At 50.7% G+C, this 27,888-nt stretch overlaps 1 protein-coding gene across 1 annotated transcript; it reads right to left on the reverse strand.

Annotated features, from left to right (window-relative positions):
* Positions 1–190: 190 nt before the first annotated feature.
* Positions 191–27,782, reverse strand: jarid2b (jumonji, AT rich interactive domain 2b). The gene is made up of 19 exons (XM_037263757.1): positions 27,219–27,782; positions 15,020–15,146; positions 13,496–13,610; positions 10,872–11,128; positions 8,830–9,057; positions 8,485–8,678; positions 6,260–7,592; positions 5,639–5,859; positions 5,274–5,564; positions 4,925–5,017; positions 4,728–4,846; positions 4,584–4,654; positions 4,273–4,387; positions 4,084–4,189; positions 2,817–2,999; positions 2,594–2,724; positions 2,342–2,510; positions 1,812–1,919; positions 191–1,738 (listed from the first exon to the last, which is right to left on the reverse strand). The coding sequence occupies exons 1-19, from the start codon at positions 27,264–27,266 to the stop codon at positions 1,499–1,501; spliced, it is 4,149 nt and encodes a 1,382-aa protein (XP_037119652.1). The 5' UTR covers positions 27,267–27,782; the 3' UTR covers positions 191–1,498.
* Between the last annotated feature and the right edge of the window lie 106 nt (positions 27,783–27,888).

Genomic DNA, 27,888 nt, shown 5'->3' on the forward strand with positions numbered 1-27,888 from the left:
AAGATATTAAAAGTGAAGACAATTTGCAATTCTAGTAATGACACACGAATTTGATGCACAATTTGTCTTCGCGGGCCACATAAAATGATGTGGCGGGCCGTATCTAGTGTACGTAAATCAACTGGGTCAATACAGTTATGAGGGGAGAAACGGGTTGTGGCTGTGAGAAAGCTGCAAAGGCTTGCCAGTGAATTGTTGGCAAGTTTTTATTCAACCTCCGGTAAAAACATACTGCAAAAGACAAAGAAAAAAACAAGAACAAATCAACGAGCGTCTGGACCAATAAATTAAGAGGCTCGCTTTTAGTCAGTGAGCACTTTCAGACGTTTGTATCAAAAACCAAACAAGGTTAAGGCAATAAAAACTTAACCTTTTTTTATTCCATTATTGACGTCAGCATTTTGCCTTAAATAGTCCTAAAAAAGTTTCAGTCTTCTGTGTTGTCGAGATGATGACCAACAACAAAACAGTTTTTTTTCAGTGCAACATGTGGAGAGAGAGAGAGAGAGAGACCTTTCTTTCTCTGAGTGAAAGTTTGACACATGAAAATGTTAATAAAACAACAAAAACTTCTCACCTGGGGTTTTTCCCCATTTTTAAAAATAGTAAAGCTAAAGGAAGAAAAGTAGGCTGAGTTGGCTCGGGAATGGGCAGAGGGGTCGTCTTGTGTTTAGCGATATAAGCAGCACTTAAACGTTGATTTTTTTGTGGGGTTTTTCCTATTTTTTTTCTTTACACACACATGAGCGACCCTGTTGTCAGCATACACACAAATGAAGAAAGGGAATTGTAAGGCTTTTTCTTCATCATTTTCATAACTCTTTCCTGGCATCCTTCCTCACCGGGCTCAAGTATGTATTATGTACAAAAAAAATGCTGGTGAGTAACATTAAAAGAATGGGGAAATTAAAAAACAAAAGAATAGCTAACCTTTCACATTTGACACAAGTGGGTCTACTTGATAAACCATTGAAAATGAAAAAAAAAAATACACAAATTACAAATGATGAGAAATGAAGTCGAATGAAGGACTGGAAGGAAGAAAAATGGAATGATGATTGCACGTCTCCAAACAAGGGAGGGGCGGGGCAAGAGAAAAAAGCTTTCCCGCAATGTTAGCGCTAGTCCATGGCTTACGTTATGTCGGCCATTTTGAATTTGTCATGATACAGTATGTCGGAAAGCAACAGCACGAAAAAATAAGGCGGATCTCCTTACTTCGAGGCACACGTTTTCCTCACCGAAACCCCACAAAACAGAAGGTGAAAAATCAAAGAAAATTTCCAAAAGAATAGTGACAAAAGAGCAAGATTATTGTCCTTCAAGTTTTCGCTACGAGAGCGCCCCCCCTGGTGTTTCCAAAGCGATACTGCAGGAGCTGCACGGGAATCGGAGGGAACAACTTTGGGTTTCTATTTGGCGGAGCGGGGCGTCAAGCAAACAAAAAGCCAAAGCGAGCGCCGGGAAGTGTTCGGGGCCGCCCGGGCAAAAGCCGACATCAGGACACGGCGGCCGCTTTGGGCAGGAGGCCGGATGGCAGGCGGCCCAGTGATACCTCCGCGGCGCCGCGCTTGCGGGGTGCGCCGCGCTTGGCCGGCGAGGCTTTGGCGGGGCTGACGGGGCGGCAGCAGGCCTCGCCCCCACTCACCGCTGGCACGGGGCCGCCGCTCGCCACGCCCCCGCCACTTTTCAAAATGGCACGGCCGCACACCTGGTTCACCAAGTTGTTGATTTGCTCCTGACCCAGAAGAAAAAGACACAATTGAACTTGCACCACTTTTGGGAATGGCGCGCCACAATTTGATGCCAACCTCGTCGTATCTGTACATCATCTTGAGGCCCCGGCACGACTTGTGCTTCTCCACGTAGCGCAGCGCGCACTCGAGGCAGAACACCACATTGTCCGTCTCCTGCACCACCTGCAAAAACAACAAATTTGGATGTTTTCGTTCAAAAGTTTTATTCAACTGCAAATTGCAACTGTAATTTTATACTCATTCATTTCCATTTGCTTTATTCTGATTTAATTTTTAATTATACATTTTTCATTGTTGACTTTGTATTCAGGAAGTTGCAGTATCAATAATAAAAAAATGCTATTTAAAAAACATTTCAATTGGATTTATTTAATCTAATCATTTCAAATAATTAGAAAAAAAAAAATTTTAATATCAATTTCAGATTGTAATTTTTTGGTTTTTACTTTGGGTTTCAAACTTGGATTTAAAAACAGGTTTTAAATGACAGTTTAAAAAAAATGCTAAATTGGGTTTGGGCTTGAAATTTGCAAGATTTTGCATCTTCAAGTTCAAATATTACTAGACAAAATGAAAGTGGTGACCATGGAGAGGTAGCAGAGGTGGTGGCAGATCTGGCAGCGTCTCTCAGAGGACTCCAACGTCGTCCATTTGCCGCGTGGCTTCTTGCGGCCCTCATCACGAGCACCGTAGCGGGCCGCCGAGTGCAGCCCCGCCGAGAACAGCTCCGAGCGCTGGCGCATCTCCAAGTTCCTGCAGAGACAACGATGCCAATCGGCATGATGTGCTTGGGGAACATGTGACAAGCCACATGTTTGTTGAGGGACTTGGCCCACCTGAGGTCTTTGAGGCGGGCGGCGACGGTGGTGAGCAGGAGCCCGTTGTCACGCTTGGACTCGGACGTGGCGATCTGGTAGAGCAGCTTCTCCATGGAGAAGGGCTTGGCGATGCGCCGGCACTTCAGGTCCTGTCGGGGGCCAAAGCGCAAATTACTCAGCTGTGGCGAGTGGCGCCCGTCTGTCCGTCGGCCGTCCTTCCGCCACATCCGACGGCATCCACCTTTGCGGCCTGGTAGCCCAGCTCGATCCAGTGCGGCGTGGCAAAGTGCACCGTCTCGGACACGCTGTAGCCGCAGCACACTTTGGACACGAAGGCACCCGGGAAGCAGACCACAAACTGCCCGCTGCGCTGCACCGTGCGGTGCACGCGGATGCCCTCACGGCACAGCACCTCTGGCGAGATCTAAGACAGTAAAGTAAAACAAAACCGAAAACTTGAGACGGATGTACCATCACGTTGGAAGCTACTCATTATTTCAGTTCATTCATTAAAAAAAAATTCAGCTCATTAAAAATAAAACCAAAAAGTAAAATAAAATAAAAATAATCAGTAATTCCACATAAATTTGACTGCAGATGAATCCATGGAAACATACAAATCCAACTACCGTTTTTTCCCATGTATAATGCGCAAAATGTAACTAATTTATTGTCCTAAAATCTGGGGTGCGCATTATACATGAGTACAATTATTTTATTTATTTATTTATTTATTTTTTTTTTTGAAGAAAATCATGGTACAACAATTTTTTAAGAAAATCTTGTCACGGATGGAGTGTGGAAAGGAGCGGGGCGACCAAGTGCAGCTTGGACCAGGGTTTATTGGAGGAACTCAAAACACAGACTTGGTAAACTAATTGTGATAAATAACTGGAACATCACTCAAATATTGGTGATCCCGTTGAGAGTCTCACATATTTCTTCGCTAACGAGTTTGCTACTGCATGCGCAGTGATACTGACCGGCAGAATAACATCCGGTTGTTCCCAAAGATGATCTTTTTTCTGAAATAATTTTACGTTTACGGACTTAAGTAACCCGGCCGGGTCATACCAAAGACTATAAAAATGGGACCCATTGCCTCCCTGCTTGGCACTCAGCATTAAGGGTTGGAATTGGGTGGTTAGATCACCAAATGATTCCAGAGCGCGGCGCCGCTGCTGCTCACTGCTCCCCTCTCCCCCAGGGGATGGATCAAAATCACACGGGGATGGGTCAAATGCAGAGGACAAATTTCACCACACCCAGATGCGTGTGTGACGATCATTGGGGTTTAGGGTGCGTATTATACATGGGGGCGCATTATACATGGAAAAAAACGGTAATTATGAACTGAGGGCAAGAAATGATGATTGAAAAAGTATCCGCTCAAATGATACAACTTGATGAGGCACATTTCACACAGCTGATTTCAATTTAAGATGATATTTGTTGTTATTATGTTTGCCACATTTAGAATAAATGGCAAACATGCGTGCTGCCCCCACCATGACGTTCTTCTCGAGCATTTCCAGTCCGGGCGTCCCGTTGGCCTGCAGCAGCGTGTGGACCAACTTGTCCAGCTTGGACCTCTCCTCAGCAGGGACGCAATACCTGAGCACACATTGGCCACAGGTCACGCGTGCATGCAGACGTGGTGATGACATGAGTCAAGTTGCTTTGGCACCCGCACCCACCAAATGCAATCGGCGCCTGTGTGAAGGTAATCTATGTATGGAAGGCGGTTCTGGTCTCGAGACCAGCATGAGGTAGAAAAGACCATGCCAATGTTCAGCCAGGGAACGGTCACCCCTGCGGGCAGACAACAACACTGCATATCAGAGCTTGCTCGAGTCACAGCCACATTTAGCATCTTTTCAGGTAACGCCTGATTTTTGCAGGACTTCAAAATAAATGTGATTTCAGTGCCAATGACAGCACAAGAAAACAAGAGCAGATGAAACAATTGATTTTAGTGTGAACTGTGGAAAGCGAGTCGGTCACCTACCAGGCACGGCGCCCAGATGCCTCAGGACGGAGCCCGAGTTGTTGGGGAGGACGGTCAAGTTCCACCCGTGTCTGCACACAAGAGGGCGCCACACAAAAATCAGACTGTCTTTTGTGGGGGGGCGGGGCTGGGTTTATCACTCACTTGGCAAAGGGCTCCGACTTGCCAGTGGGGAAGCCGCTGCCGTGCGTGCTGGTGTCCACCTTGCCGCAGTGCACGGCTACATGGCCGTCGCGCTGCTCCACGATGCGCCAGTACTCTTGCTGCCGCCGCAAGCGCGCTCATCAGTTGGCATCACGTGAGCCCACAAATGCGGAGGTAGTGGTGGCGGCAATGCTCACCTCCACCTCGCTGGCGGCCGGCTCCTTGTTGAAGCACATGGTCATGGTGTTGCGAGCGATCCGGAAGAAGTTAGTCAACGACACCGACTTGCCCTGCAACAGTTTCACACTCGGCGTCAATGCAAGAAAAGTTGCCAAAGCGTCACTTCTGGAAAATGACAATGCAACGCCTAAAAACAACAAAGCGTTCTCCTCGTAAAATAGAAATGTGAAACTTAAGTACTATAATGCGAGTTGCCACACACCACGAAAGCAGTGACTGTGGAAAAGCTGATCATTAACAGCCGACAGAAATATGGAGCCAACTTTTGAAAAGGATCTTACATTTTGATTCTACATGGTCCCTCACCTTGTAAATGCATTTGTGCTGCTCGCCGAGGACGCCGTCGTCGCGGCGCTCGGCCACGCGCCCTCCGTGTTTTTCCTGAGCAAAGAGGCGGCGCCGGCCCGCTTTGACCCGAGCCTCCAGATCCTTCAGATGCTGGTAGACGCCGTTGCCGTTGCCAACGCCGTTGCCGGCGCCGTTGCCGCCCGCCAGCCCGTTCTTGGGCTCATAGCGGGGCAGCGCCGGCGCGGCCGAGTCTGCCAGAGCCTCCAGGGGGCCACGCCGCGCCTCCAGCTGACGCTTCTCCTGCAGCACCTGGATTGAAAGGAATATTGAAATTGTTCTCGCTGCCAGCGAAGAGCGGCATCTGCACGTTGTTTCCGAGGCACCTGATCGTGCAGCCGGAGGCGCTCGTCGGCGCCCAGCGAGTCATAGGCCAGCAGGTACTGCAGGTAGGCCTCCTGCAGCTTGGCCAGCCGGTCCTGCGCCGACTTGGGAATGCGCAGCAGGTCGGCCAGCTTGCTCCACTTCTTCAGGTCCATTACCTGCTGCATGCCACCCATGTCGTTCAGCACCTGGAAGAAGCGCGCCAGGTCCACTTCGCAGCCGCCTGCGTCACACAACCGCACCATTAGCATGCCCATAAGTCAGAACCCCCCCCCGATCTCTGCCCATACTCCTGCTTGGGTATACAGTTCCCCGACTCGTTTGGCCCCCGTGCGAGTGTAAAAAATAAAAGCCTGAGAGTGTTTATAAGGTTTGGGCGATGTTTGCTCTTTGGATTGCCACAGCAGCATCGTGTTTTTACGAGGTCTCTTTTTTTTTTTTATAGCCCACAATAACGATTGCGGGAGGAGTGGTTGGCTCATGGCCCCCGGCCCGACAATATTTCCCGCATATTGTCCTGTCACTTGCCATTCCTCACCGCCGCTTTATGGGACCCTAACGAGCCTCGGCACGCTCCCAAACATGACTCGAGGTACAAACGGATACAGCAAATCGTGTCTTACCGATAACGGGCGGCTCGTCCATGGCGATGCCCTGAGATTTGAGGTGCTTCCGGATGCAGGCCAGTCGCTGCACGTTGGGGCCCCAGCGCCGCCCCAACATGTGGACCCGCTGCACGGTGGTGACGAAGCGCATCTCCTCACTGAGTTTGCACTCGGGCCTCCAGTCGGGCGGCGGCACCACACGGCACACACCGGCAGCCTCCGCCTGCTGCCGCACGGCTTCCAGGAAGACCATGGGGTCGTGGAATTCGCGCGCCTCCGGCAGGAAGACGGGCACCTCGCCCAGGGCGGCCCACCCTTCGGGCCGGCTCCGCCGGCACCCCCACTCCTTCTCCTGCTCACGCTCCTTCTGCCGCGCCAGCTCCTTCTCACGTTCCCACTCCTTGTCGCGGTCGATCGGCCGCCCCGTCAGCGGGGGCCTGAGTGGTCCCGGCCGGTTGGCGAGCGGTGAGGCAGCGCCGGCGGCCTGTCGGGGCTCTGAGGTAGTGCTGCGCCCGGGGCTGTGGGAGTGATTGTGGCCGGACGATGGGGAGGAAGCGGCGGCGGCGCGGCTGTGAGACCTGCTCAGTTGCTGCTGTGCTTGTCGGATCAACATCAGCTTGCCGGCCGACGCCCGCTTAGGTCGCTGGTTGACCGACTCTGCTGGTGTGGAAGAGGATTGTTGTGCGACGGGCGAGGGGGACGGGAGCGCGGGCGGAGCCATCTCAGGAGGCGGCGGCGGCTCCGAAAGGCGTCCGTTAGCGAGCGGCGTGGTGGGGGTGACCGAGCGCATGGGGACGGCCTTCTTGCCACTGCGCGTCTCTGGCGGTGCTTGCGGCTGCAGCTTGGCCTTCTTGGGATCCAGGCCGGCCTTGGGCGCACCGGCCTCCACCACTGAGTGCAGCGACACCTCCAAGCGCCGCTTGGAGTTGCGCAGACCCTCCCGCCCGGGAAAGTCGCCGTCCTCGCTGTTTTCGTGCCGCTGGCCGTTCAGCCTCCCGTTGAGGCGGGCGGCCCGCCTGTGCAGCCCGTTGACTAGTAGCACCTGTTTGCGGGTTTTTGCATTGCTGTGATAGGCCGCTGCTGCAGCTGCTTTTCCTGAGTGGGTCAGCCCGTTGCTGGCTGCTGGCTGGCTGTGCTGATTGTGATTGTTCGCCATGTTGCTGCTGCTGCTGCTGCCGAGTTTGGTTTTTTTGTCCAGTTCCCTCTGCTTGGCTTTGGTGTAGGTGACATGGCCCTTGGACACGGTGGCCGTGTACTTCTTCACAGTTTTGGACGGTAGACGGAAGTCGCGACTCCTCTTGGCGGCCGCCTGCAGGGCGCTCAGACGCGTAAGCCCATTCACTCTAGAGACCTGACCAAGAAGGAGCGTGTGGAGCCACAGTTAGGAACCAGTCAGTTGTGCCCCAAAGACAATGAATATAACAACAAAAAGTGGGATGTCAGAGATGACCTCATTATCATACAATATGGATTTGTCTACACTTTAAAAATACACACACACACACAGAGAGAGAGAGAGAGAGAGAGAGAGAGAGAGAGAGAGAGAGAGAGAGAGAGAGAGAGAGAGAGAGAGAGAGAGAGAGAGAGAGAGAGAGAGAGAGAGAGAGAGAGAGAGAGAGAGAGAGAGAGAGAGAGAGAGAGAGAGAGAGAGAGAGAGAGAGAGAGAGAGAGAGAGAGAGAGAGAGAGAGAGATGAAGAGAGAGAGAGAGAGAGAGAGAGATGAAAGAGAGAGAGAGAGAGAGAGAGAGAGAGAGAGAGAGAGAGAGAGAGAGAGAGAGAGAGAGGTTGGACACCAAAATGTCCCCACACATTCTGATCGCTGTGAAGGGCCCCAAAAACTTTGACAATCCAGAAGCTAGATGACATTTTTTGCAGAGCAAACTTGAAATTCCTGCCGCCACAAGGGGGCTCTGCTGTCCTGGACGAGTAAAGGGAAGAAGGAGGCGGGTCTTGATGACATCATGTGTTGCTATCCCCAGCTGACACCTGGCAGGCAGACTGGGAACATGTGCAAGAGCACACAGAGAAGAAGAACAAGGAAAAGACGGCCACGAAAAAGAAGGCAGACGCTTCACAGAGGAGAACAGCGGGATGCTTTCGAGGCGTGCACACGACTGACTAACACGCACAAAATGGACATCTGCACAAATACTACAACAGAGGCTAGACACAAAGCTACAAGCACAAAGCGACACGCGAGATGCAAAAACACCCAACATATGACATAAACCAACTCGTCTGACCTGCTTGCGGAGATCGGCGGCAGCCCTCCTGGTGGCCAGGCCTTTAGCGGCGGTGGCGCTAGTGTTAGCAGCGTTGGCCTGCAACGTCCGGGCGTGTTCCCGCGCCTCGGCCCGCTCGCTGCGCTCCCTCAGCAGCGGCGGCGGGGGTGCCTTGGGCCGAGGGCTCTCCCGCATCGTGCTGTGGCCGCTCAACACTACCCGCCGGGACGACAGACGCGCTCGTTAGCCAAAAGTCCAGCCTGACACAACTTCAGTTTGTTCCTTTTTTCTAAAACACTCAGAATAGTAGTGGTGAGGACGCATCTTCTTTTTGTAATGGATCATGTACGTATGCGCCTTCCTTACTGTGGCCGTTAAGCAGATGGCGTGTGAGGGGCTTGCCCTTGCGTGGCGTGGAGTGGCAGGAGGAGGAGGCGGAAGCCTGGCCGCCGCGGACCACGCCGTGCCAATACGTGCCGCCGATGCCGCCATTCCTCAGCTCCTCGTCGGCATCGTCCTCCACCTCCCCGAGGTCTTCCTCCTCTTCCTGGGAGCTGCCGAAGTATGCCATGTTGTTGGGCAGCGCCGGCGAACCTGCCAAAACGGACAATAAGTCATCGAGCGATCTGGCAAACCATCTGATTGGCTGGATTGCATCTCCTGCTTTTGCGGTCACTGGTTGCCGGGCAGAATCCCCAATAGCAAAACTCGCTGAGTCGAGACTTTGAAAGCAGACAGGGGAGGATTGTGAGTCCATTTTAAATATTAACCGCACAAGATGTGTTTAAGCCTCGTTTTTGTTTCTCGTACGCACGCATGCACGCTGACCCAATCAGCCTGCAATCATTGGCTTCATTAGCTGAATGTTTGTAATTTAGTGCACTGACCCGGAGTCAGCAGGTCAATGGCAAACAGACCACAGAGGTAGTCGGGGCCTTCGGTGTGGCCACAAAGGGACCAATTTCAGTTAATTTGTCTGACAACAATTTTTGATCAACGATATCTGCCTCTGCCAGTGACCAGCATATCCTACAATTATCAATTTTACAAACATATTTGTCTTATCTAACATCGTTTAGACACGCCTGTGGCTTGAGCACCGTACAGTTGCCGAAACAACCGCAAGATGTCGAGTAGCAACAGAGAGAGACACACACAAACAGCACAAGATTTTCATCATTCTTGGGCGGACTTTCGGCGCAATCCCCGCAATTACGGCGGCTTTTCATCCTTTCTCCTTGCAGTGGTGGACAAATCATTAGCCTGAGTCTATTAGGTTGTCATTTTTAATGAGACTGGGGGTGGCATGATTAAAAACCTTCCATTATTTCCGGCTACCTTCGCTTAATTGGATGATAAAGTGATAAAAAAAAAATCTGGGCAGAAATGTGAAAAGAAAAATGGGAAAATCATTTAAAGACATCATGTGAATAATTTTTGAGTAGTTGCCGTGACGGTGGAAAGTGGAAGAAGATGCAGGAAAAAAAAAAATCTTATTTGAAATTCAAATTTGCGGGGGGAAAAAAAAAAAGAAAATCAAGATATTGGCAAGCACCAAGGTGTATTGCTAAAACATGCTCCAGAATTGTCAGAATGCTGAAGCCCAACTTCAACTTTGGAATCAGCATGCAAAAGGTGACGTTGGTGGCACCTCACCAGAACCCGTTCTGTGGCTTTAATCAAATAGCGCCTGCGGCCTCGAGCTGACAGTAGAAATACTGTCAAGCTGACAGTAGAAATGCGTGCTTGGTTGGCGGCCGCATTTGGCAAAAACGTTCCGGTTGAACCTGACGCTGATGTGCAAAATGGCAGCCTCTCTTATGTAAGGTGTACGCTGTTACTCGTCGACTCACTTGCCCATCCTTGTCATATGGCCTCGATAAAACATTGTGTCACACAGACACAGCCGCTTTGGGAAGGTGCGCTCCCGTTACTCCGCCGCTGCATCAGGACAAAACAGCTCCAATTACCGGCAAGCCCCGCAGGAAAACCCCAGCGACAGCGGCCACACGGGGGAAATCTTCCCAAAGGACATCACACACATACAGCCACAATACTTAGAGTGATGCAAAGCTCGCTCATTACGATTCTGTGGGAAAGGCGGTGACAGGAAATTGGTGGGGAAGTTTGATACCCGACAAACCAGGTTCGCCGTCTCTCGGAGCAATCGTCGCCATTCACGGAAAGTGGGACATAATATGCTAAATAGCTTAGCAGTGTCAAATTTGCATGATGCTCATGAGAATAAAGACCGATGTGGGAGTCACTGCGTTCTTTATCTTGGCATCACAGGAATGTAATCAGTGATAAGATCATACCAGACATGTAATCCGCCCAGCGACAACACAAAACACCAGTCCCGGTAGAAAAACAGCTGTTAGCTTAGCGTGTAAGCATTGTTTCTGTACCTCTGAGGCAGAGGAAGGTGAGGAAGTCCTCGGTTTTGGGTTTTCGTCGAGACAGGTCCTGGATGGACGACGACGGGGACGAAGCGGCGAGCGACAGCAATAAGGACGAGTTGGCGGTGTTGGCGGTGGGGGCGACGCCTGGCGTGAGGGCAGCCTGGCCCGCGCTGACGGCGGCAGGCTCGGCCACTTTGACGGGCGTGGTGCTGGGCGAGTTGGGCTGCGACTGCGCAAACTTCCTCTGCGCCTGCAGCCGAGGCCTGGAAAAAATACAAATAGCACACCAGTGTGCGTTAATTCACATCCATGTTCCTGATTTCCGCCAAGTCCTTTTCCCATCTGCTCTGATTTCATCTGTGATATTCCGCTTTCTGTGTTTAAAAAAAATATCCAAACTAGATAAATGTTCCGTTGCGGCGCATTTACGGGGTCTCCATTTGATTTTGTCAAGCTGCAGAGCGGCTGCAACGTTTAACCGTAACCGCGGCAGAAATGAGATCCATCTCCATCAATTCTCTGCCCGCCAGGCTGAAAAGCACACGAGTGGGAACGACGCGATCGTGAGCGGAGGGCCGACGCATCGCATTTGCCGCGGCCTCCGCCTGCCAAAAGGTGCCAAACTACCCATTAGGCTTCAATCACAATTTTCCAGCCTGCTGGAAAGGACAGTTGCACCGGGTGGGAGCTGTGCACGCATGTACAAGTTAGGCTAACATTAGCACTTAGCAACTCTTGACAAAAAGAGAATTACTTGCGAGTGCCTGTTGTCGGGTCGCCGAGTCGGGTGTGCCTTACATATGCCAGCGTCCGAATGCGACCAATTGCCGCGGCCTTATGAGTCTGAGAGGCGCCGCGACCGACGAGGGGAAAGCAGAGATGCAGGGGGCGGGAAAAAAAAAGATTGCAGCCAGATCGACACACATCGCTCATCAAGGTCGGTGCCACTTATTTGCTGACATTGGCCGACCTTTGTGAACTTTGAACCGCCCAAGCCCACTCCGGCTCACGCACGGCTTTCATTTAATCTGCGGGTTTCAACGAGTCCCACTTTGCTGATTTTTGCGCTCCTCAATCATTCACACAACCCCAGCATCTCTGAGGTGACCACTGCTGCTAATAGAGCAACATGAAATGTGGCAACTCACACACTCCATTTCCATGAAGTCACACCTCAAGTAAATGGAGAGATGCATTAAGGCCCTCGTCGCGTTTGATGGAAATGATGCATTAGCGACGAGAGATATTGCTCGCACTAGACAAGCGAGTGTGTGTGCACTTGGCAATCATTAAGTGGAAACAAAACAAGAGGCGGCAGCTGAGCGAAATCGTGCGCGCGGGTGCGTGCGTGTCTTGGCTGTGCAGGGAGCCAAAAGTGATTTTCAGTGGCGGTGGGAACACAGAAGGACGAAAGTCCTACTAGGAGGGGGCAACTTGCCACTCGTGCTGCTTCAAACAAGTGAGCAGAGAAGCCTGCGCTGCCGAAAGATCACCTCGAAGCCAAGGACAAAGTCGGCTGCCGTCGTAATTTGTGAGTTGGCAAAACGACGATGATGCAATGCAATCGTTGGCTCGGCGGACGGTGCAAAAAAAGAAAAGAAAGCGAGGCGGGTTAAAAAAAACAAAAGTCAGTAAATCACATCAGAAGGGCTGAGACGGTGTTTTGGCAGCCGGCAGGCAAACCCCCCCTCGTGTTGAAAGGATCCGTTCGCGGTGCTCGTCTGGAGCATGGGAAGGCAAACACACGATGACTCTCAAAGACTTCTGAAGCTGGCCGTCGACTGCCAAAGGCCGGCCGGCCAGCGTTGACGCTCTTTCGCACCTGTCCTTCTGCTTTGGCAGGTGCAAAAGCTGCTGGTGCAGTCACAATTGCTCGCCGCTTCACATTTTGTGGCTGCCAAGCGCTGCTTCAGCCACCGTTTTATTAGCATCGGCCGGAAAAAGCCTCCACATGCGCAAACGAAACGTGAAGCGGGTTGCACTCCGGCTAAACCTGAACGCACCGGTGTGCAAAATGCACCTTCCATGGATTTTTTATGCTTTGCTGCCAGGTCACTTGCTCTTTAGTCAGACGTGGCCAGGAGACAAGGCTCGGACCTTGTGGAGCTCAGTTATTAGTGCTTTGGGTTTGACAGCGAGCCGCAAAATCAAATCCCATGCAATTTACAGCAGTCCGTCTGTCCAGTCTCCCTAAAATGGCCACTTGGAACCAAAGTGAAAGACTTAAAGGATGCTTGGTTTGGCTTCTTTTGGGAGGTAAACGCATGATAGAAAAGTCGAGCAAAATTTCACGTTGCTAGGTTAGGCTGGCGACAGGAGCTGCATTCAAAAAAAATAAAAAAACTTGGGGGAGTTTTTGATGGTGTGTGTTTTCTATCATGCTCTGCTCTACACACAAATTGCCATGTCCATGTCCCTCAAGTGGCTTCGTCTCATGGGCGGGAGGGAGCCACTCCATTTTCACTATCATGTGGCGGAGGGGGCAGGTGCTGCTGAATGGGCTCCTCATTACCCAAGGACATCTGCTAGTGTGCCCCCAGACCCCCCGCCCCCTCGCCTTGATGGCCTGTCAACGTGCGTAACAAAAACAACAAGACGCACACCTGCCACGGCCAGCGCCAGTGTCTCACCTCTTCTTTGCCGGGCCGTGCTCGCAGAGGTCACCGCCCTCGCCCAGGCCCGACGCGTGCAGCGAGCCACCGTCTTTGTGGCCGGCAATCAAGCCGGAGCCGTTGGCTAAGGAGCCTGAAATGAGGGCCAAAAAGTTAGCAAACTTGTTCCTGATCACCCACGCGCTGCTTGGCACACTGGAATGAAAATCCATTTAATTTAATTTCATTCTTAAATATTTCACTCTTTTATTCTTTTCATATTTTAGCTAAAATGTAATTTAATTTCATTCTTAAACATTTCACTCTTTTATTCTTTTCATATTTGAGCTAAAATGGATGGAAACTGATTTTCTATTGTCTTGATTGGAATTGCATCGATGGTAGAACACGCACATTGCAGATGCCATCTCAAACAAGTCTGCGCTCGTGAGGAATGGCCAAGTCATCGGGCGAGCGCCTTTGCGGGCGGGAAGAGAGATGAGTAAGACCAAGGCGCCGGCGCGAGCTCATTAATTGTAGTGGGTGGGAGCAAATGAGTGACGCCTGCCGTCCCTGAAGAAGGCAAACAAAAAAGCGAGTAGGCGCAGGCACGAGCCCCTTCATTACTTCCTCTCTTGCTTCACTGAAGGCGTGTATGACATGTTGCACATGAGCGCCCGTGTGAAGGGCAGCGTCGGAGACGTTACGACAAGGTGGGAGACATAGGCTGCTCGTGGTGCACGGGCGATGGGGGCTGAATGCAGGCTGGATGGGGCGTACAGGAAGTGATGCGCTAAGTGGCATCCTGATAACTTTTGAGTTTAATCAGATTTATGCGTGCTTAACTGAGTTTGTCGCCTCGTGACGTGTACCTAAAATTCTCCAGAAAGGCCAAGCGTCATTTTAGAAACACAATGAGCAGTGTGCCTGCTGAGGCTGTCAATCGAATTCGAGGACAGGAAATCGTTGGCGTAGATTTGGGGGGGATAGAAATTGATAGAGAGATAAAAGTAAAATCACACAGTTGCTGGTGATCATGTGCAGAGAGGCCAAAGATCACATGATCCGACGTAGCATTTCTGATTGGTCGTTGCTAGCTAGCGTCAGACAGGAAGTGACAGTCGCAGGATAAGCAAGAGGAGGAGTGGGGGGCTAGCAGGCAGGCAAGCAGGCTCGTCTTCGCTTCCTGGCCACCGTCCAGCTCCTCCATATCTGGGAAATGGAGGGAGTTGATGGAGGGAGGGGGGGGGGGGGGGGCTTGGGTTGGTTCACGTAGCGAAGGGTAAGAGGCTGACAGATGCGGTGGACGGGCGGGAAGAAAAGAAGGCAGGAGTGGTATGTGGCACAAGGAAGAAGACACTAACGGTCACTGGTGCCAATCAAAGGCCACACCCTCACTAAAAACATGACGCGAGCAGCGCCACATAACATTCTGCTCAAAAAAACAAATGTAACGTGGCCTGGGTTAACACCTACACTAAGATCTTGAGAACAAATCTTGAACTTTCTCGAGCGCTGTCGGGACGGTTGTGTGGCCGCGGCACGCATCCAAGAGTCGCTTACCGTTTCGGTTGTCGTCGGCATGGCTGTCCAACTGCCGTTTCTGCGCACTGCGAAATTCCTTGAGGGACAGGTAGAGCACCTTGCGCATCAGCCGCTCCTCCGACCACGGAATACCATCGCTGTCGTCCTGCGCAAAACAAAACAAGATCACTTGCATGTTGACACTTTGTGTTCATTTTTATCGGAGCGCGTTGGCCCCCGATGGCATTACATTCACATCTTGCAGCGACTCGGCGTGCTGACATCACTGCCGCTGCCACCGAGACGCGCTCACTCGCAGCTAATTTGGCTTTGCATTATTCATTCGTTGCCGCAAGCTCGTTTCCTCAAGTCATTAGTTTGACATCAAACAAGCAGAAACGACATATTTCCCCCCATCAGGTTGTTTACCCTTACGTGCGGCTCCTTTTACACACACGCACTGTGCATAGTACTCCCCCACACACACGTACACCGAAATCAACCAATCATGCTCGGCGGCTGATCGGAGCACAACTACACATGACAGCATGTCACTTACTGTTCTCTACAATTACACTCAGCCCAATTTGAGGATTGACCCATTTATTTTTGCGCCATATGAAAACTGCTGACTTCACCTTCGCAACTGAACAAATACTTTATTTTTTTGCTTACTAATTTGTGTTGTCCTCTTCGTGACTAGCTAAAATTTCCTCATGAAGACCGACCGTGCTTGTATGTGTGTGTGTGTGCGCACGTGTAAGAATACGCAAGCAGTCTGGGCTAAAAATAACCCAGCGCTGCACCGCTTCCTCCGACTCTTGCGGATGTCACGGGGCGGGAATGTGGGCTGCATGCCAACTGCGGTGCGCTTTTCCACATGAAGAAAAAACAATTCTCCAAATGCGTTACTCTAACAGACTTTTCCACTCAGGGATAAGACAAAAAAAGACGGACGGGTAAACGGAAGCGGGGGAAATGTTGTTTAAACAAACGTCTGGCCGACAATGAAGCGCTTCCTTCCTGCCAACACATGCGGCCCAGGCGCATTGATCGTTAGCCGTTATTTCAATCCCATTCGGGGTCACCGCCGAAGCAGGATCGAGCGTAACCTCGTTAGCCCGGTGTCTTGACAGGAAGGGCCTGCGGGGCTGGGCGATGCAAAAGCAGCCACGGCGGCGTCCCTGCTAACATGGAAGCCGGCTCGCCACTGTGAGGGAAGACCCTCGGGGGCAACTTTGCCTCGGATGCTCCCGCTTGAGATTTGCCATCTGGATTCGGATTGAGGTCTAGTGGGTGGCTGGCCGGAGTCAAAGTTGACCTTCTTATGGCGGGCCTAAAAGCCACTCAAGCTCCAAAAGGAGCTGTCAATCACACGCTTGCATTTCACATCCCCCGGTTCCCTCCCGGGACCCGTCCAGCAGCCAGCTAACAGCTCGGGGGCCTCTTTTAATGGGAGGAGGACAGAGGCAGAAAAAGGACAACGAAGAGCGGAAGGGATCCCTTGCACCGGAGAAGTCACGTGGTCCTTGTTCAACGACTCTGCAAATTTCAGATGGGGGTGCAATCAAAGAGTCAATGGCGCTGGCGCCTTCTGACGTCGACCCGAAGCGTCTTTCCAAAGTTGAACAGGAAAGGAATCCGAGTTGAGCGGAATCAGTGCGTTCAACTGCGCCTGAAGAGAAATGTGCCTTTGCGAGTGCGAACACGGCGAGAAGAGATCAGCAAAATTTTATAATATTGCGTTACAATATTGCTCTTTTGATATTGTAAGAAATGTTTCTCAGTGGCAGGAAGAAAGAACAAGAATTTGGAGCGAGCGAGATTGGATTAAGGAGAGCAGCCGGTGCGTCGCAGTGAGCGGAATTGAAAAAGCGGGTTGCGGATTTGGGGGGGGGAGCCCACGGCGTGGAACCACCAACGGGGGTAGGGGTAGGAGAAACACAAAGAGAGAAAGCAGCAGGCGCAGACACCTAATTACATTAAAACGGAGTTGAGAACTGACGGACGGCTGGAGACTAACTCCGATTAGAAATCAAGTCTCGTTCAGAGAAGTTGCAAAGGTCAGCGTGGACACAGCAGGTGCATGTGCGTGCTTGTGTGCATTTAGCAGGAGAGCACAAAAGGTTGATATATGCTGCAACCGAGTGTGTGCAATGTAGCATCTATTTGTGTAAACCGGGAGTGGACGGCGGATTGTTGGTCAGGCGCGTACTAAAAAAAAAAAGAAGAACAAACTGCCTTTCTCATAACGTCCTGCCCCTGGTGTGGCGCTGGTCGACGAGGTGTCAACAAAACACACTGCTGGAATGTTTCCAAGCTTGCTATGGCTTCAATAATGACGACGTGCCGAGTAACGTCCTAACCGATGGGTATTACAGGTTTGGCAAAAGAATAAAATGTCGGCCGGATGAAGGGATCCGTACAAAAATCAGAATCTGTGCTGTGTGAATTTGTGCTTGGGGTGGATCATTCCGCTTTGAGTAAAGCAGAGGATGATGAAGGTATCAAAGAGAAGCTCAGAAAACTATTCTTGGAAGAAGCACTGCTTAAGCTGCTTTGGCCGTTTGTTTTTCTCTCTTCAGAGAATATTCAATCATGTTGAAGCTTATCCCGCTCCCGGAGATCTGAAGTTGTTTTAGCTAACAAGCAGAGACCACGAGGACGTCTGACTCACGCCGGGGCGTAACAACTTCTCACGTCAAGACAATGGAGCTCTCGTGGCGCGTCTCGTAGACAGACTGACAGTTGAGTCAATCCGCGACGAGAATCTTAAGCCGTCTGAATCGCAAGTAGCGTTTTTATATGCAGCTAATGTGCAAAAATCACTGGAAAACCTTTCTTTCTCATCCCTCCCTCCCACCGGCCGGCCGCAGCTCTGATCCATTCAGTCCGCTGAGTCATGACAAGAGCGGGAGGCTAATAATAACAGCTTGAACACTTGAACTCAAGCCTGCTTTGTTCCCCTAACAGAAACCGCCAGTCTGAGAAATACCTCCAGGGGTTTCCTCGCCTCACGTATGGACTTGGCACTTAGCTGACTCAGAACAGAGTTGGTGGCCACGCAACAGTCATCAAAATTTCCTACGGAGCAGGGGGGGAGGAGGGCGGTGAAAAACGCCTTAGTCGTCATCTGAGTCACTGATGGCAGGAATCTTAAAAGTGTGCGGCTTGCTGAAAAGCCATAGCAAGTGGTGGCACGTCAGTTTCACCGCCTCCGACAATGTAACCTTTTGGTGTTGACGCCGTGATTTGGAGGACGGCTAAATCAATCGAGGTGTAAAATGTCTTGACAATGGTGCTGGCATAGGTATTGTTTATGCACATACGGCCATCTCCACGACATTCTTCCAATTAACACAGCGCAAAGCAAACCGGGAAGGAAATTACCAGACAAAGGAACGTCACCACCACCAGCTGCTTTGTTGCCACATTAGCATTCTCACTATGTTAGCATTCAAGGCTAATTATTAGCTAAAGTGTGTTGGATTCTGACCATATGAGAAGCCAAGGGGGTTTCACGCCACCGTAAACGGCGAGTACAGTGAGCACAGTCGCTACCAGAGGCAACATCAGTTATTTGGGAACCTTCCCGCGAGCTTGACATGGCATCTGTTGGCCTGCCTTCCATCTCTCCTTCCACCTGCTCCTTTCTTCCTGTCGTTAGCTCACCGGCTTCAATGCCTCGCCAGTGAGCAGCTGGACCAGCACCAGGCTGGAATAGTTTGCCTCTTTGCGCACCCCCCGTTTTTCCGAAGTGGTGGCTTTGTGTGGTGAAGGAGGCAGCAGGGATTCATTGGACTTGCAAAGAGCCTCCACACAAACCACATGAGGAGAACGCCAGGATGTTTCTGTGTTGTCGTGCCTTCCCACATACAACATTGTTTAGCCACACTGTCAATCCTGGCGTGTTCCCACTTGATGCTAATCGCTTAAGAGGGGGATTCTGTAGGAGAGGAAAAGAAACCCACTGGGGTTTGTGTGGCTGCCGGAACGCCAGGCGACATGTAGGAAAACAACGCTACCTCTTAACACTACCCGCTAAAAGTAATATCTTGGCAGGCAAAGAACGGGAATATTTCCTCCTCAGTTTTTCGGCTGTGAGTTTTTGGGCTGTGAGTTTTTGGGCGCTCACAAATGCGCATTGGGGTAAAACAGAGGTGGGGGGGTGCACCATATGCAGGGCACATTTAACTGCGTGTTCTCAACACGTACACACCTCGCTCTTTAAACCCTTCTGACTGTGTATACGTGTTCGTTTCACGAACACATGGCTCGGCGCGGCAACCACTCAGGCTCCGCTTTCACTGGCCGTGAACCATTGAAGGGCATGCCAATAGCGAGGAGAGGGGACCTCGGCTTCCAGCCTGTGCCAAGGCGAGGTCTCGAATTAGTCACTCGCAAAGAGCTGTAGGCCTGTGGAGTCGGCACTCTGGGATGTTTTTCCAAATGAAGCTTTTTGATTGATTAAATGCTAAATTTTCAAATCTGGGATCAGCACGCAAATACTTGTCAAGCCAAGAAAATATAATCGCAGATGCCACAGCGGATCGGAGGGAAAATTGACAGCTTCTACTGAGTGCTGTGCCCCCCACTCCCCGCCTACATTTTGATTTTATTTATTCTCCACCCTCATCGAGCCGCGGATTAGCCGTCAATCCAATCGCATTCTGAGTTGAGCTGCCAATCGACAGCAGGGGGGGGGGGGGGGGGGGGGGGACCACCTCGGATTGGTTGAGGATGTTGGCCGTGCTCTAACAATAGCGGCCACGTGAGCGCAATTCTTTCTCCTGCTTACGTGTGTCCCCCGGGCCGTCCAACGTTGCCGTTCCATTTCGGGATCCTCACCCGGAGGGCGATGGGTCCCCCTTTCTTCTTGCCCTTCTTCCCCCTGCCGTCAGTCGAGTGCTGACGTTGAAACTCGCCGTGACGCCGACTGGGATTCCGCAGAGATTTGGCAGAGTTCAGCCAAGTTCTCACTGAAAGCGCTATTTACACACGAGCGCACACAAACACGAGGGCACACACACGATTCGCTCAGCTCAGGTTGAACGAGGTCCCTCCGCTGACCTACTTCTTTGCCAAGCGCTGAGCTCACGCGACAAATGCCGCCGCAGCAACTGCTCAAGGTTTGTTGGCTACCAACCTCCCGACGCAATGCCGCAGCCCCCAAAAAAGACCTCCCGTATTACAGAGCTGCGATTTTGACAGTGGGGTGGGGGGGTCTAAATGCTGGATAAGCAGACTTTTGGATCAGCACTTCCACGCAGCACTGCAGTTTTTAATGTTTTGACGGTCAGAGCGTCATCAGGTTTCAGGTGGGGCTTTCAGGTGATTTCCGGGTATGGTTGGATCAATACGGTGTGAGATTGCAGTGCAGGTTGAGGTCAAGTAAGCTCTGAGCTTGGTCGCGTGTGAAACCAAAACAACCAGGTATTTCCGAGAAAAAATGTGAGGCAAACGGAGGCAGCAGAAGAGCCAGATGAATCAGCCGCCATTAATCAAGACGGCGAGTGACACGCTGCGCCATGATTCAATCCGCTTGAAAAATCACATTTCCATTCCAGTGACATCTCAAAACAAAAAGGCAGGATAAATCTCAAATTGGCTTTTTTTAACGGCAGCGAGAGATTAATTTAAAGTCTTTTACGAGGTGCCAGGCGCAGGTGCTGCGAGGAATTCCCGGGCTGCTGCTTTAACGGTACACTCCAGGCGCCAAAGCATAACAAACGTCAAAGACGGGCCATCAGAACCCAGAGCTCACTCTTGACAGGATGCGGGTTTGTTTGGAGTTTCTCTGGGACACAATACACCGGAGACGCCAGGAGGTCCGTGGCTTAGCCGCCTTCAAGCGGACTCTCCCGTAACGCGAGGCCAATCGGTCGAGCCGAGATTTGACAGTTGACACGTCTGTGGCAGCTTCCCGCATTCAGAAATGGTTAAACTTCAGGTAGGCAGCCAGATGAGAATGGACGCCAACGCAGACAGCCAACAGGAAAGACAGGAAAAGGCACCGAAGGAAGGGCCTAAATCTACGGCCGAGCATCACGCGCTTAGATTCTTATGTAGCACGTTGAAAGGAGCGATCTGCCCGAGGTCACCTTTTTTTGGGAGGGGAATGCCAAATCGCAGAATTCAGCATGAAGCGAGGCAGCATTTGTCATCACTTCCTGCGGAATCGCTCACGGCAGGCAGCTAGCCAGGTGCAACTCCTTCATTTACTCGACTAGCGCTCAGCTAGTCCCCGTAGCGTTATCCCCGTTTCTCCGCATTGGGCCGTGTGCGACAATCTTAAGCCTTTGAAAGCCGTGCTGTGTGCGCCGGTGTGACTGCAGATTACAGCGTAGCCAAAGAAGGCCGTGAAACAAAGCTGGGGGCTTAGGCGGCGCCTTCCAATGCTTAGGGACTTGTAGCGAGGGCTCCCAAGTCCAATGTGGAGAAGCAATTCAAGGAATGACTGTCACCTCTCAGCGCCGAGGTAAAAACCTCAATAACTTCGCCCCCTCCTCTACGTATTGCGCCAAGGGGGTAGAAAGACGGACGCTTTCATGTTTGGACCAGTCTTTGTGGTTTAAGTTATGAGAGAAAATAATTTTGAAATGACTTGGAAAATCAGCATCTGACTCCACCTTGCTCGTATCCGTCACGCTAATTCAATATGCCGATTCGGCTTCATTAAATTGCGTAACCTGTCACCACGCAGGCTTGGCTTGATTTAGGCTGAGCGCAACCTAATGTATGACGACTTTACAACCGTGTTGTAAAAACGACTGTGGAATAAGTGAATGAAAGTCGGATGTGACGGAAGGGTACAAACGATGTGTGTATGTGATTGTTGGTGGAAAGGTAGAAAGAATGGGCGTCCGTGACTAGGTGCTGTCTCGGTGTTGGCAGCTTTAGCTCAAAAGGAAACAATTATCGGAAACAGCGGTCAAATTGACGACAGGAAAGCCCCCTTTGAGGGTAATATTTTCCCACTTGGCCTCGCTTGTGTGACTCACGCGACGACGCTTGCAACTTCCGCAGACGCAGTGAGTTGTAAACATTCAACAAGCACACCCGTATTTCTTGGAATTTGTTGGACGTTCTAAGGAAATACCATCATCCCAAGCCAAGAATAAAATAATTACCATCATGGACTTTTTTTTCTTGATAAAAATGTCTATAAATCTGATGGACAAGGAAGAGACAAAAAGTCATCTGGCGGAGGCAAAGGAAAGTGTGACTCTGTTATAAACCGTGATGTCATCAAGGACCATGCCATTGCTAAACTTGAAGTCTGAACAGTCAGTGTTTTAGCATCACGCTCGCTGTTTTTATGAGAGACGGCGGTAAATCGATCCGTCCTCTCGTCGCCTCGTCCCCCGAGACTTAATTGGCCCAACGCCTGCCTGTGCCACAATAACTGGAGCAGACGTTGAGGTGAAAAGGTAGGGGCTGTTTAGTAAACACATGCGGCACGACGGCGAGCGCTTTGTCGCCAAGAGGGACGTAAAGGTCAAAAGAGGCTAAAGTCGGATTAAAAACTCAAGCGTCCTTTTAGTCGCCTTTAATATCAGGCAATGACTTCCATGTAGCCGACAATTCAACAAGTGATGCAGCGTTGGCCTTGTAGCAACGTGCTGCAACTGACCAATGTGCCTAACACATTTTGGATGGTACAATTTACTTGCTGTAAATGAGTGAAAATCATTGTTTTGACCAAAGTCAAATGTCTTCGCGGCATTGTGAATACTAAGCTGAAGTAAACACACAGACACACACACGCACACACAGAATTGTAGCGAAACACACACACAGCCTCTCAGGGCCCGACCAGCTGTCCCACTCCCCCCAATCTCCATCCACAACCACGGGAGCAGCAGCGTATAAATCACACGGTGGACTCAAGTCGTGTGTGACATGCACACAAAAAGTGTCCTTCCACACCTCAGCCACCATTTTACCACGCTCACCTTTGAACAAAGACACCCACCCACACCACCATTTGCCCGCCTGTAAATATCCGCCGGAGTTGCTTTCGGAACCACTTTATCTCCCAAACACAGGTGCAACTGAAGACCTTTGCCCACGACAGTAAAATCGAGTTTGGAAAAGACTTGAACAGTCGCACGCATACGGCCGATAAGGAGAGAAGGCTCCGTTGCATAACAAGCTTTTGTTGGGTGGCTTGTAAGGCCACCCCCAAAATGGCCGCCTAAACGAAAACGTCGCAGGATCTCTGTGTAAAAGAGGTGAATGACTAAGATCATCCGGTTGCCGCATTTGCTGGGTTCCATTTACAAAGGCAGTTCTGGCAAGCTTCTCTTCCAGCCACAAGAGCGGGAAGTCCGCTTGAAAGCCACAAGAGCGGGAAGTCCGCTTGAAAATGTTTGGAAGTCAGCGAATGAACGGCAACGCGCCGTCATCACGTTTGCAGGAAAACAAAACAAGCCTTCGTTCTCAGTGACGTAAAAAAACTTTCTACTCATTTGAGGTCATTTGGAGGCACAAAAATACAGGAGATGCATGCTAGCAAAGAGCAAGGCACAAATATGGAAGCGGCAGAAGCACTAGCTGAGTTCAGCAAAAACGAGCTGAGTCAACGCCTTTAACCGGCTCCACGTGGAACGTAAACAGTGCGACCCAGTCAAGTGAACAGGCGATAACGCAGCGCTCCGCTTTTGGTTTGGGACTGTCACCGTGGTTACCAAAGGGGGCTGGGGGCTTTTCAGCACCAGCGCCCCTCTCGCCATGTTGCGCACACGTTTGCATTGAAACATAAGCTTCAATGAAGCGAGGCAAGGCTCGGGGGAGAGGAAAACAACCCACTGACCCTCCAGCCTGCGCTGAGAGGCCCCGCATTTCATTTTGGACCGGGAGGTAAAAAGGGGGAGGGTGGCACAGGGGGCCGGGCCTTTTGCAACTCGTCAACCCATCCGGCCCTGCTCGCTCGATTTTGGTTTCACACTCGCAGTTGGCCCATCGTCCTCCTCAGCGGCATCGCGCCTGATGAAACAGAGCCTGACAGCCTCTTTACATTTGCAAAGGCGTCTGCGGCAGCTGTGCTCATCCCACACTGGCGCATGCACGCACGCTCACACGCAAAGTTGGGAGTGCAAGGCTCCAGCTGGGGCCTAAAGGAAGGAGTGGCCTCAGCGGTGGCAATGACAACAACAAGGCGCAGAAAAAAGGACAAGGGCAGCAAGGCAAAGGCCTTCTCTCGCCATTCTTTTTCCAGCGCCACATCAACACTGCTCGCTACTTGTCAGCAGAGACATTGTCGTGCGCGACGCCCGCAAATCTCATGCAATGTTTGCCACTGGTGTGGAGGCAGGAGTTCACAAGAACAAAATCCTGCAAACAGACAAAAATACTTTGGAATAAACAACTACCTCCACCGTCAATCAATGTTAAGGAAACCCTAAGCAAAAACAATGACGCCAACGGTGTGATGAAAACGTACGAGTCATCAGATGAGTTTTCAAATGACCGATCGCACACGTCGTTTGCATGGCACCTCATCAGAACATTTGCTAAAGACTTTTGCCACCTCATTCAAAGGACTCACTCAGCTGTGATCAAGGAGCCACAAAAACCAAGCTGGGCCGCAACCTCGTAATTTTTTTTCCCCCCTCTGGGGGACAAAATGGAGGTGGGGCGCCTTCCAGTGGATCAGCTTTGCCTGGTTTGCTTTTATTACGCTTAATCAATGATTTCATTACCAATAAAGACGCGATGGTGTTTATTGGAGTCTGGAGGGAGGACAAAGGGAGGGCGGCGGGCTCGTGTTTGAGGGGAAATGGTTAAGCCGAGCGTGCATAATTGTCTTACGCTAATTGAGGGAGGGCACCGGGGGATCAGTAGGGCCCGACTTGAAGCTTGGATGAAGGGGGTTGTGGAAAATGGGGCACCAAGAGTCAACCTTCAGGTTTGTCGCAAATTTTCAAGCTCTCAGTGCAAGCGTCAAATGCAAGACAGATGTGGCATCCGCGCATGCCAGTGGCGGAAATACGCCACCTCGACCCAATCACAGCCCTCTGGACCTTTTAAGGTATGATGTCATGCACGCTTCCAAGTGGTAACAGCTCCAACAGCACTGTTGGTAAAAGTCAAGTCAATTTGTTGACAAGCTGCGAGTAGACGTCACTCTGGCGCAGCAATTTCACAAGATTTGTGCCAAAACAGAACGCCCTGCCCTGACTCGACTTTGCTGAGTTCCGGGTGAAAAAGGCACACACTGCTGCAATTTTGACAGTCACACTTTCATCGATTAGATAGGACGCTGCCTTAGCTGGGTTCTGATGCTGGCTGATCTAGGATGACCAGACGTCTTCTTTTTCCCGGACATGTCCTACTTTTGAGTCCTAAAAAAATGTCCGGGGAGAATCTCAAAATCGTCCGGGATTTTGTTGGACTGCCCCAAACATAATACATGTACAGTACATTGTCAATAGAATTGCCACTCCGTTCCATTTCACTCAATTCCAGGTTTTTCTGTATCGTTCGCACATAAGTCACGCCCTTCTCGTCAAATCTAGTCACTTTGCTACGAAGTAAGGTGGGCTGACCAGTGTACACCAAGTGTTTACAAGCAACGGCGAAACGAAAATGCATGTTCACGGAGGAGTTGAATAAAAAAATTCCTGTACTTTCGCCAGGGTCGTGATCCTTATGAAGCTCAGTGCTTGATATGCAAGGCAGGCACTTACGTGTCTGTGGCAAATAAAGGTGCCAACGCACCCTGCAAGAGGGCTGAAGAGGAGCCCTTTTTTCTTCTTCAAATGCTGCACCGATGGCCGTATTTCTTTTGTCTTTTTTTTACTTAGCGTATCACTATAAAACTCAAAAAATGTCAGTGTACGCATGTTTTTGTTAGTGTAAATATATTTTTGTTGTTGTATACATGTCGTTTTGTGTTATTCAGGCCAATAAATGCAATTGCTATACAGACACCATGTAATTAGTGCCATAACATATGACACAAATGACCCCCCCCCCCCCCAAAAAAAAGGTGTCCTCTTTTTCAGAAACCCAAATCTGGTCATCCTAGGCTGATATGTTAGAGAAATTTCACCATATTTCTGTTTGAAAGCAGTAATATTTGATCAGTCCATCCATTTGAACTATGATAGTCTACGGAAGGCCGAAAACAAAACGTCCCTCTGATAGCGTTTGTTTTGTTGCAGAGAAGCTGAACAACTTTGACTGTTGAAAACGAGCGTGCACCTGAACGTAGCAACAACAACGACAATGTTTGTGTGTGCAGCAAACTTTAAATGGCCAGCCGAGTCGCGGCGACACGTCGGGACATTGCATTCTCGGCGGCGTTGTACGTCAACAGAAAATGGTCGCTTCTCATCACGTATGTTAAGTGCCCACTCGCCCGATCCCTTGCAATGCGAATCGTTTAAACAAGCACCTCCCTCGAAAAAAAGAACACTTGTCGCTCAAAAGACGCAATTTTGTCGCCGTTTTAAAAGATGGAAAAGGACGCTAGCAGGCTAACCGCGCGAGGCTTTGCTTCGATGTTAGCTAGCTAAGCAGAAGGTCACCGATACCTGGAGAATTAACTAGCACCTCCACCCCCGCCCAAAGGGGTTACCAAAGTGGGAAGTTCACGGGCATGAGCCCCCTGTACCCCCCGACGCAACACACGTTTAAGTGGGGTGTAAAAGCTAGCAAAAATGCTGCGTGACCCTCTTTCCCTTGCTCGCTCACTCTGACGAGGAAGGCGTTTATTAAAGGGACCACAGAAGACAACACTGGTGTGTATGCACGCTCCCGTGGAATTAAAGCTCCCCTCAGCCAGCCACTATTATTATTCATCAGCATTTTCACCCTCCACAAAGTGAGACAACACTAAGGGAGCGCGGGGGGTGAGCCATGGCCGCCGATGCCGACGACTCGGCTCATCGGCTCCCCCTTCGCTGAAGGGCAAGCCCACAAAAAGCCATTTCGGTCCTAAATTTAAGCCACGTTGTGTCAGTTTAACATAATTGAAGCCAATTCGCACAAAGACTGGACACGTCGTACCCAGGCACGCTTGCGAAACGACCTCGGCGACAAAAGTGTCCTTAGAAGCGCCAAAAGACGATTTAACAATGAGGAAATGCTTGAATTTTGCACCAACTGGAGTCAAACGTGTTTTTAAAAAGGCTCAAGCTGCCTGCTGGGAGCTTCCCCCCAGTTCCTCCTCCTCGTCGCCTCCAGATGAAAGTTGAAGCATTTCAGGCGACAAACTTGAAGGTGCACTTACGTATTTCTTCTGGATAATATTCCTTTTGGGTCGTTCTTTGCTCATCATGCACTTTCTCCCCCCACCCCCCCACCCCCAAAAAGGAAAACTAGAAACGAGAGAATGGCCACATGAATGTCTCTCCCCCGAGGAGCACCAGCAAATTTAAATCCCCGAAGAAGAAGAAGAGAGAAAAAAACTCCCCAAAAAAGCACAATCCTTCCTGTTTTCCTTGGCGTTTATCCTTCAAAATGGGTTAAAAACCGGCAGAATGTTCCCGTTGGGGAACCGACGATGCAGCGAAGCCGAACTCACTCGGGGGTAACATAGCCCAAACAATCGCAACATAACAATAAGTTCCGTTCGGCTGCACAGGCTCGGCTCCCGGTTCTTCTTTCAACATCGTCCGCCACCGCCGCCTTAGTGTTCCAATCCCTCCTCCGGGAGACAATAAATAAGGTGACTTAAAAAAAGACCAACAACATGAAAATAAAAAAGAATGCGTCTTGTGTCCTCTCGCCTGAGCTTCGCAGCTGCTGCGGTCGTCGCGAGAGCTGCTCCAGCAGCACTGGCTAGTCGAGTCCGAGCAGCTCCTTTCTTCGCCGGCGTCAGCCTATCACGACGCGAGGGGTGCAGCGGCAACTTTAAAATGTCTCCAAGGCGGCCCCACGCAGAGAAACCGCACCGAAAT

Source organism: Syngnathus acus, chromosome 11 (genome assembly GCF_901709675.1).
Source record: "Syngnathus acus chromosome 11, fSynAcu1.2, whole genome shotgun sequence".
Classification (NCBI taxonomy): domain Eukaryota; kingdom Metazoa; phylum Chordata; class Actinopteri; order Syngnathiformes; family Syngnathidae; genus Syngnathus; species Syngnathus acus.

Coding starts and splice junctions, on each gene's coding strand:
- jarid2b (XM_037263757.1), bottom strand. CDS start 27,266: ATGATGAGCAAAGAACGACCCAAAAGGAATATTATCCAGAAGAAATAC. Junction 9,058..10,871: donor CACCTTCCTCTGCCTCAGAG/GTACAGAAACAA, acceptor CCGTTTTGGCAG/GTTCGCCGGCGCTGCCCAAC. Junction 2,725..2,816: donor TGGGCTACCAGGCCGCAAAG/GTGGATGCCGTC, acceptor GGCCCCCGACAG/GACCTGAAGTGCCGGCGCAT.